This window comes from Pelmatolapia mariae, linkage group LG15 (assembly GCF_036321145.2).
Source record: "Pelmatolapia mariae isolate MD_Pm_ZW linkage group LG15, Pm_UMD_F_2, whole genome shotgun sequence".
Taxonomy (NCBI): Eukaryota; Metazoa; Chordata; class Actinopteri; order Cichliformes; family Cichlidae; genus Pelmatolapia; species Pelmatolapia mariae.
This window is the reverse complement of record NC_086240.1, coordinates 17,154,605-17,165,156: the sequence shown is the minus strand read 5'-3', so window position 1 is coordinate 17,165,156 and position 10,552 is coordinate 17,154,605. Positions and strand designations below refer to the sequence as shown.

Genomic DNA, 10,552 nt, shown 5'->3' with positions numbered 1-10,552 from the left:
GAGGCAAAAAAGAAAGTACAGTTTTCTTGAAGTAAACATGTTTATGTAAGCTCCAAACTTTGGCCTTTTCCAACAAAATATATTCAATCGTTTCAAGTTTGAAAGACCTTTCAACACAGAAAGTGCAGTTTGATTGTTAAACACTTCTACACATGGGCTTTAATGACTGTAATCATTAAAAGCCCCTTAGTTTAAACTGTTATTAGGCGTATGAACCTCATGCTCACCTTGTAGTCATCAAAAATCTAAAAAGCATAAAGATATTTTTTTTCAAAAATGACTTACTTGCAGTCAAAAACTAGGGAAGCAGATATTCTAATGATCAAATTATAATTGAATCCACTTTACAGGAGCATTTGCTGGTGTCAGATTAAAAAGGGGAGCTTAATCTGTCTGATTCCAAGATTAAAGCTGTTAAATCTGCCTGAAAATACGCACACATGACATGTGAGATGTGAAATTTATTGAAGCAAATAATAGTGACCTTGAAACACAATAAAGCAGGCTGTGTAATGCTTGGATTTGACAAAAACATCCATGTAATTCAATGCAGAAGCTTCAAATAGCTGAAAATTAAGCAGGTCTGATTCTGACCTGTGTGCCTAGACGAGAGGTTGAGGGACTGCATGCTAACTATTCTGACTAAAGGTGAAGGAGAGGCTTTTAACCTTTTTCTTGTATGCTCAAGAACTGCCAAATTGTGTGTTCTCAAGAACAATCTCTGCTAGGAATAAAAATTTTAAGGTGACTGTGGAGAAAAAAAATCATTTTTTCTCAACTCAGAATTAAACCAGTTTTTACAAGAAATAAAACTGCATTATTTACCAGACAGTAGGCATTCCTGCATAAAGTTATTATGTGCATTTAATCACTGAATAAGCATGCTAATACTGTACCATTTACTGTGCACAGTATGAATGTTATTTTCCCTTCAGATATAGTATTTTTTTCCCAGAGGAAAAAATAAATAAATTTGAAGCCATTTAACATTACGTGTGGTAATACGCATTAAAAAGGCCCATTGTTGTTACTTATCTTCCAACACGTAATAGTGGATGACAGCTGTAAATGTTCTCAGGATATTCATTTCACAGGAAGTAGTGGGCGGTGGGAGGGTGTTTATCCAGCCTCCATGTCTGCAGCTTCCAGGGATTCTGCTATCACAGACTGCTGCTCCACCTCTGACAAAAGATGCATCCTCACCCCTCCTGCTCAGCTGCTCTAAATTATTTATCTCGGCTGCTCGGTCACTCAAAACCAGCCAGCCTTTTTGTAAAGCTTTATTTAGACTGGTAGTGACAGAGTAACCTCTCTTGCAGTCACACACACATGCTGAGAAGAAGATGGGAATATCAGCTTAAAAAATAAAAATACTGATATGGTTGGGAGAGTGAAACCAGAGTAACACTGGTGGGAGCTCCACGTTGTAGGGTTTGTGTTGTCATGCAAGACGACTGAAGATTGTGAGACTGCCCTCCCAGCAGTGCAAGTGATTGAAGCGTGTCAGCCCTTACCTCCAGTCCATCTTCTCCACAAGGTACGCACATATCAGAAAGCCTGTCCGGTTGAAGCCATGCGTGCAGTGAACACCTTCAGGAGAAAGAAAGAAAAAAAAAAATACGCAAACCTTTCAAAAACTCCACCTCAAGTTTACACAATATATTTGTTTTGTTGTTTTTCTGTCCCTATTGTTTTCACATAAATATTAATTTACATTTATTTTTTAATGATGAATTGTGTTTTTATTTCAATTTCACACAGCTTGCCAATTATTTGGATGTGTGTGCCGTCACCTCAATCTACACTCAATCAATTCAATGTGGCATATTATGAGCGAGACCCCCCCTTATTTCAACAGCCAAGCCACTGGGCACAATTTCATCCAATGTAACATCTCTCACATCAATAAACCCAGCTCGCCTTTGAGATATACCGCGGCTGACTGGATGTTTTGAGGAGGGGCATCAAGTCACACACAAAGGACTCACAGGCAGATCCTTTTCTCCTTAGAGGGGGGTCCTGCCTTTATACCTACATCAAAAAAATCTGACACCAGCCATTGCACACACAGAAAAGACCCAGGGATTGATGAAACATTCAGGGAATGGAAAGAGCATGAGAAAAAAAAACAAGGAGAGAAAATTCTGCTCTTTCAGAAGAAAAGATTCTGGAAAGGAACCCTCCACAAGGGGTGAAAAGCACTCATATCTGACAAAAATCCTCCTAATTTGCGACAAACTGACATTTATTATGACAAGATCCCTTCAGCAGGTGCACAGCAGGATTTTAAAAAAATAAAAATAAAAATATATATAAAATGAAACCTGACTCGCATGTCTCCCAATATATTAGGATGTTTGCCTGGTAACGGCAGCGATAAAGAAATCACATTTAACAGACCAATTGTCTAATTTGGACATGTGTACTGTGGAGAAAACAAAGCCTAATCACCAGCTGACTAAAGGCAGGAGATTGCTGGGATGACATTCACACATTCTGCTCTGATGTTCGAGCAGTCTGATTTACAAGTCAGGCAGCAGTTACAAGTTAAGAGCAAATCTGGACAGGACGAGGTGTAAGAGAGCACCCTGCTGCCAGTAGCATAAAAGTGCAGCGGCGTTACACCGTCTTCGGCTGATAAGTACAACCCTAGGCTAACCTTCAGGCAAAAGGACATTACAGACCAGTACCACTACAATAGATGGAGATAACTTTTATTTTTATTCCCCACTAAAAAACATTTACACAACAATTGAGGAAATCATGTGTGCCACTAGAACACTACTAAGACTTCAAATAAAGCAATAGGCAAACTATTTTTTTATGTATAGTGCATATGAGGTACTATTATGTAAAAATGTAAAATACAGCAAGGTGTTTCGGCACAACTATAAACACAGGCCTGATACAGCTATGCATGCACTAAACCATTATCAGCCAGTATCAATGTAAGCCTAATTTAAAGGCAAAGCAAGGTGCTCCTTTCTTGTGCATGTGTTTAAGCCTATCCATTAACTATGTCTATACTCAGCTTGTAACTAAACACATAATAACTTAATTTGTTACAATCTGCATTAGAAATTAGAATAGCTTGTTTTGAGCTCATAATAACAAGCTGAACAGCTACAGAGAAAAAAAAATCTAGTTCGAGACAAAAAGGGGGGGAAAAAACAGTGGAAATAACCTTCCCACACACCAGCATCTACATCGCTCCCTTTTAGATCAAATCTATTTAGCCAAGGTGCTCATTGATATTCCTTCACCTATAAATCACCTACACAGTGTTCACTGGGAGATGAGTGTTGTTTGCGATATGCAACTCCTCCACAAGCTGACAAAATAGTGACTTGCATGGGCTGCATATTTTAAAAATGTGCAAAGACACTCTGTGTGAGGGCTGAACATGGTGCTACTGTGCAGACATCAGAAGAGCACTAGTTGTACTGGGAAGCTGTTTGATATTTGACATGAGTGTACGAACGTGTTTGCTGAAATTTTAAACAGTGAAAATATATTCTGACAAGACCTCGCTCCAATTTGCGTTTAACCAATCCTGGAGTAAGACTGCCCTCTGCTGGACACAAAAGCTAATGTTACCAATCAGCCAATCACACAACACCAATTAAATTAATTTAATGTATGTAATGATCAAGATGAGTCATTGAAGCCTAAACTGAGCTGAAGAAAGATGATTCTAGTGAATTTGAACGTGGCGTGGCTGGTGGTGCCTGACGGGCTACTTTAAGTATTTCAGAAACTGCTTATCTAGGGGAATTTCCCCGTCCAGCTGTCTTTAGAGTTTATGGTCTGAAACAGATCAACTATGCTGTCAGCAGCAGCTCACTGACCAAAATGCCTTGTTTATTTCAGAGGACAGTGCTTCAAGCTAATGTGAAGGCAACAGTAGCTCAAATAACCACCAACTATGCATGCAAAAGAACATCTCTGAACACACAACATTGCAAACACCAAAGCAACTGAAAACCAGAGCGTGTGCTAATCCTGTTAGCTAAGAACAGGAAACTGAGGCTACCATTTACACACTCACCAAAATTGCATATGAGAAGCATGGATCCATCCTGCTTTTTATCAGTGGTTCAGGGTGGTGGTGGTAATGGTGTAGAAGTCTCGCACAGCTTAACACCAACGATGCACCTGAGTATTGTTGCTGACCATGTCCATCCCTTTGTAACTATAGTGTACTCATCTTCTGACGGCTGCTTCCAATAATAATAATATGTCATGTCATAAAGCTCAAATCCTTTGGAAGTTCAAAAAATTAACTGTACTCAAATGCCCTCCTCAGTCACCAGATATCGATCCAATCGAGCACCTTTGGGATGTGGTGGAATGGGAGATTTGCATCAGTGATGCAGTCCAAAATTTTCCAGCAGCTGTGTGATGCTAACATTTTAACTTGGACCAAAAGAAAGAAAGAAAAAAGAATCAACTAAAAAAGGCAGTTCAGAAGGCAAAAAAGGGGATCTAACCCAGTACTACCAAGGTATGCCTAATATAGTGATCATTTAGTGCAAAGGCAGTTCTTCCAAAAGCAAACTTTTCTATTGCGAGTATGTGTATGAATTTAGAAGCTGCAACAGATACAGATATTCATTCTCTTCCTAAGCCTAGGCATCAGCATAATGATGAACCACGCTTATATCAGAGAATCAAAGAAAAAACAGCAGTTTCTTTGAAGTTTACAACCCACAAGCCAAGAATAAAATTATTTTAAAGAAGTAACAATAAACAAGATTGAAAGTACATACGCAAGAATATGATCAAAATGTTAAAATATAAGAGCTAGAAATTGTACATTACAGAACACTGTTATTTATGAGTAAACTATGTTGAGGTCTACTTTTAAGGGGTCTAGCAAAGTTTTTGCACTAGTATTATAATTACATAGCACTAAACTCTTAAGAAAAACACTTACAAGGACACAGTGCCACTTTATTCTTTACTGCAAAATAAAAGTGGCAGTGTAAATGAAGCAGAAAGTCTCTATGTACTTTAAGTGTGGGTTTTTGAAATGATGTTCAGGCATTAAGATTCATACTGACTGGGATAAGTCATAGCCAGAATTTGGTTATTGCTGAAGCAAAGCTGTTACAACTGTCTGACTAAATTACACACAGTGCAAACTCATTTGCAGCACCAGATGTTTTTACACTTAAAGTCTATTTCTGTCTCATTTCATATCCTTCTGTGTGCAGAGGTGATAAACACAGCACTTAATGGGTTCCAGTCACACTGGCACATCTGATATCTTAAGAAATGAAAAACACAGACACACTCAGAGGCTTCTCTTGGCCAAATACTCAGCTTCTGGTATCACTTTAGTCAGAGAGAAAATGCTGTTAAACCTGAATAATTTTCCACACATGAGTAAACAGGATCCAAAATTATAATATACGAAAAATTTAAAGTAACACGACAAATAACGTAATCAGGGATACTTTGTGCAAAGTGTTTAAAGACAGTGTGCTAAAGAGTTGGTTTTTATAATGTGCATCTGTTTGTTTCCCATAGGGTTGGTCGATTGGACGAATATATCGACTATCGAGGATAGGTTGAGCCTATGGTCGATAGTTTTACAAGGGCGATTTATTTATTTATTTGCCCATGAGTAAGTTTGCTAATAATGATGGAGCTAATAGAAGCAGTCAACAGGAAAAAATAAATAAAAGCGCTGTTTTAACAGGACCCTCTTTCATGTGCGAGCAAATGCACCCTCCTCAGAGTGCGCCCGAATGCTTGTTGATGGAGCTGCAGAAGCTGGTGATAGCCTAGCATACTCAGCCGGATGGTGGACACGTACATGCTCATGCAAGTTAGCCGTGTTTGAGTACTTTGCTCGCACTACACATCTGCACAAGCGGCACACTGCTTTGGTTACATCCTTAGGTTTACCTTTTATCTGGTTTAAAGCCAAAGAAATCCCAAATTGGTGACTTTATATTCTTTTAGTGCTGTCAGCATTAACGCGCCGTCATCACAACTAACGCGATTAACAATTAACCCATCTGGAGCGCAGACTGAGTCAAAATCCCTGAAATGTCTCTGTCAATGCATTTCGGGCAGTGTGCCCAAAGTTTGTTCATTCTGCGCTCCAGATGGATTTAGCGCGTTAAAAATTTTAATCGTGTTAATCGTGATGACTGCATTTAAGCCGCGTTAACGCTGACAGCGTTTTTCAATTTTTGGAAATTAGTTAGTCTATATTTGGACTTTTTCTGTGTTGTAAACACGCAAATCAGTCGATGCATGATTACATTGCTCCGCCGATCAAAAAGTCTGCGCATGCGTGAATATATCGCCCATCGGCAATTGTTGGACTGACGATTGCCGGTTGGAAAATTTTTACATGTTGCCCAACCCTAGTTTCCCAGTCACAAAAGAGCAAATAGATTCAAAAGTGCACCTAGTCTGTCAGTTAGATTGGTGAAATCCACATGATGAAATACTCACCTATCAAATCTGTGGGATTCTTCTCATTGAAGTGTTCACAGAGCCTGATGAACATCTCAGTGGTCTCTTTTGAAGGACACTCCCCGTGGCTAAAAAGGTACAGGATGACATTAGTATTCAACACATTAACATCCACAGTTCTGCAAAATGATGAATTTGGACAGTTAGTTTGTGACAATGCTTTTTAATCGTACCCCTTACACTGAAGCTTCATATATTTTATCCCTTCTTTTTCAATTTCACTGCGGTCATAAAAGCGAGTCGTGTTCGTCAAGTCTACGAGCAAACCCATTTTCACCTGAGGAGGAGAGAAACGGGCACTGTGAGGGAAGGTTTTCTGTGCCACTTTAATACTTCTGTCCTTGCTGAGGGTACTTACCTTTAGACTTTTTAAATAGTTGGACAGCATGCTCGGATTAAACCTGTTCTCCTCTGCAACTTGGTCATCATATCTGGGACCTAACATCGTTTTCATTGGCAGGAATTTACCTAGGAAGGAGAAATGTAATGAATGAAACAAAAATCCTGCAGTATTCTAGTATTAAAACTATCTTGTATGAGCAGGGACAGCAGCTTGGTCCCTAATTTAATGACTAATTTTTAGGGTTACGGCTAAGAGTCTAACTTCATACCAAGTCAAATCTACAAATTCAGATAAATCAATAAAAAAAAATTTAAAAAAAAAAAAATCACTGACTAAGTATTTGTCAAGGTCACATTCAATTAAGCATTAGACAGCACAAGTGCATTTGTTTTGTAAAGAACTTGGTTAATAGCCAATAAAACTGTGGATCCATTTGTGTAAACTACACTGAATTTCTTAGAATAAAAGCCTGGATTAAAAAGTGCCACCAACTCCAGCTGTGCCTTCAAACAGAGCATCGGTATAAACTGTTGCACTGTTATAAAGTTGAGGCGGAGAGGAAACAAGCCTGCAATTGCAGGTTTTACAGAAATGTCTCAACATCACATAACTGTAATGATAACAATGATGAATGGGCAAAATAAAACAGTAACACCAATACTTTTGTATAAAGTGTTAACAAGACAGCCTTGCATCACTTAAGAATGGGAACTTAGATCAATCCACTTGCACTGTCTAACTTTGACCTTATAACTTCCTTCTACTTATGTTGGGCTGTTATTTTGACAGTTGTACATTGCAATAAGGAATACATATAGGAACAGATCTATATCCACAGTCCATACTGGTATTTGTATCAACACAGTTTTATCTACATCTATCCTTTCAAGCCTGTCACATCAGTCAGCTGGCAGCTGCACTATTAATACAGAACATAATGTAGTAAAAATTGCACACATTCCCAAAGTCTGTTACTGACCACTGAATTATTTAGGATATACTCAGGCTGTCTACCACTGACCAGTCCCAGGAAACACTGGTACACTTTTAGCTATGAAGCACAGTTGTCCACCTGTCTGTCTTTGCTCCAAGACACTACACTCCAAGAAGCAGCTCCTTTCCTTAACCTCAACGACATTTTCATCAATGTCAAGGAAAAGAAGCTGGGAGGTAGTTTTAAAGATACCCCAACTGTACAGCATTTCTCTCCCTCATGCTCTTGATCCACATTTTTTGACTGGCTTAGGTTTTACAAAGGCAACATTACAACTCAGACACTTTTCTAAAGTCTGGCTTTTAATGAAGGACTCGGAGGTTAAAGAAAGAACGTCATTGTCCATCTCTTGCAGCTTAACAAGTCTTTCACAGAAAACATCAAGTGACCACAGACTTACAAGCCATGCAGATTTTTGTGCAATGTGGTGAAAACAGTCACAACTAAAATTAAATCCAGCTACAGTCAGTTAAAACATCTAATAACTGTATGAAACTGGTGGAAGGTGAATTCTCCGATACTTTGGTTAATTTTTTTTCTCAGTTATTTTTGGATCTTAAAAGAAACCTGAAGCTCAAAAACAGATGTAGCAGCTGATGGGTGCATACCTAAGATAAAGATAAGATAAGATAAGATAAGATAAGATAAGATTTTATTGATCCCACGGCGGGGAAATTTGTGCGTTACCACAGCTCAGGTACAGATAGCAGAAGAATACAAAGACTATACCAGAATAACACCAAAATACCTACTGGAAATCATAGTATTATCAGACAACAACAGCAATTGCAATAACAGTTAAGAGTTTATAGATTATTAAAAAAAACAAAAGAGAAAGAAAGGTGACATTCAAATAACGCCTCTCAACATTAGTAACGTGTCATACACGTATGCTCGCCTTGAGCTCCTCAAGCCATAGCCCCGGTTTGTTTGGACACGTGATTTTTTGACGGTGAAGCATACCAACTTAGCAGCGCTTTTCTGAAGCTCTTTTTAAAACCTTTTCTTTTAAAACTAATGGACTCCCATACTTTGTGTTTGTTCAACATTAAAGTCACCCTAAAAGCTGAAAAGAAGCGAAAAACGTTGCTGAATAGTTACCGTTAGCGACCTAGCAAAAAGAGCGCGCACGAATACAGTGTCAGAGAAATTTCCATTAAAAAAAAAAAGCCAAAATTAAGTTAATTCCATATAAATACCAAAAGAACAAACCCTTTTAACTAAATCAAGCTTTAAAAATATGTTGACGTCATTCAACGATTTCTTTGATTTACACTTCATTTAAAAGATAACGCATTCATTTTTACAACAGAGAAACAGAGCTTAAATATGTGTACTTAAAGACCGAACATGAACCAACACAGCCCATTACTGCTACTTAAATCTGACAGTCTAAAATAATAAATAACTGATATAGGCAACAAGCATCACAGCAACACCATTGAACGAAGCTAACTAGTAGCAATAGCTTCATCTGGTAAATAAAACACTATTCTCTTAGTTAAATTCACACTAACCTGCCACAGGTTGCCCTCTTCTAGGACAATTGCGCCATCGAGGAGGAGGTCCGTTATTTGACATGTTGAGTTGAGGTTGGTAATATCTAAAAGCCTCTAATATCAATAACCCCGTTGCTTGATGCTGCCTCTCTCCCCCTACAGCAGATGCTGGGTAGATATTCACCCGAGCACTGCGGACTCAGGGCCCTTTAGCTCCTAATTCAGGAGAATCAGCCAGCAAGTTTAAGCCCGGTTAACCTTCTGACAGACCAGGAGGCATTTTACACGAAACACAGGCTGTTCCGATCCACTGCAGATCAGCCTTTTAAGAAATTCAGCTATCTTTTTCATTTGTCTACCATAAATCTAGGTTTTTAGCAATCAGCTAGCAACACCTCAGTGATCCTTCTTCTTCTTCTACTGGTGTTTTTATACGGCGGCAAATCGTATCCGTGCATTATCGCCACCCTTTGGACTGAAATGGTTGCTGCAGCAGCTTGAAAGCTAGTTCGTTTATTCATTTATTTACAAAGAAGAAAAAACCACACAAAAAACCCACAAACGTTCTTACCTTATTCTTAAATTTATTTGTCAACACTGGTTTAAATTTAAATTTATTTATTATTTATATTCTACAGTTCGATGGTGAGTAAATGCTCCAAAATTTAATTTTGATTCTAACTGGTTTATATTCTGAATGACAATAAAGTGGTTATTCTATTCTATTCTATTCTATTCTATTCTATTCTATTCTATTCTATTCTATGTGTTTAGCTCCTCTCCTCTTTATGTAGACCTATAGTTCTTTTTTATTTCCCCCACCTGTTGACAATACACAAAAATGTGTAATCATTTCTTTCTGTCTTTATATTTCATACCTTTCTTTTAGTATATTTTGACAGATTTACATGTCTTTGATTGGTTATCTGTTTTAGCTGTGGGGTAGATATTACTTGGCTTAAAAAATACATATAATATCCTGTATCTCTAGTATTTATTTTATTGCATGTTGTCTCATGTCTTTTGGCTCTGTTTTGAAAGGTTTTCAAAAGTTTATTGGCAACTTCAGCAGATCTCTTTACACCAACCAGATCAAGTGAGAAGTATGCAGTACAATAAACAGTGATAGAAATCCGTATGACGCAGTGGATTGGACTTTCTTTTTACATCCAGAGCTACCTTAATTATTTGTGGCATAGACTCAACAAAGTGCTGGAAACATTC

The 10,552-nt window shown here is 38.1% G+C and overlaps 1 protein-coding gene across 1 annotated transcript in view; it reads right to left on the bottom strand.

Moving 5' to 3' along the window:
- Positions 1-9,741, bottom strand: part of rngtt (RNA guanylyltransferase and 5'-phosphatase) — a 110,283-nt gene extending 100,542 nt beyond the window's left edge. The window contains exons 1-5 of the mRNA XM_063495143.1: positions 9,347-9,741; positions 6,851-6,960; positions 6,666-6,769; positions 6,472-6,560; positions 1,515-1,590 (exon numbers count right to left, since the gene is read on the bottom strand). Coding sequence (XP_063351213.1) covers positions 1,515-1,590; positions 6,472-6,560; positions 6,666-6,769; positions 6,851-6,960; positions 9,347-9,410 — 443 coding nt within the window. The 5' untranslated portion in view covers positions 9,411-9,741. The remainder of the gene's footprint in view (positions 1-1,514; positions 1,591-6,471; positions 6,561-6,665; positions 6,770-6,850; positions 6,961-9,346) is intronic.
- Positions 9,742-10,552: the final 811 nt, after the last annotated feature.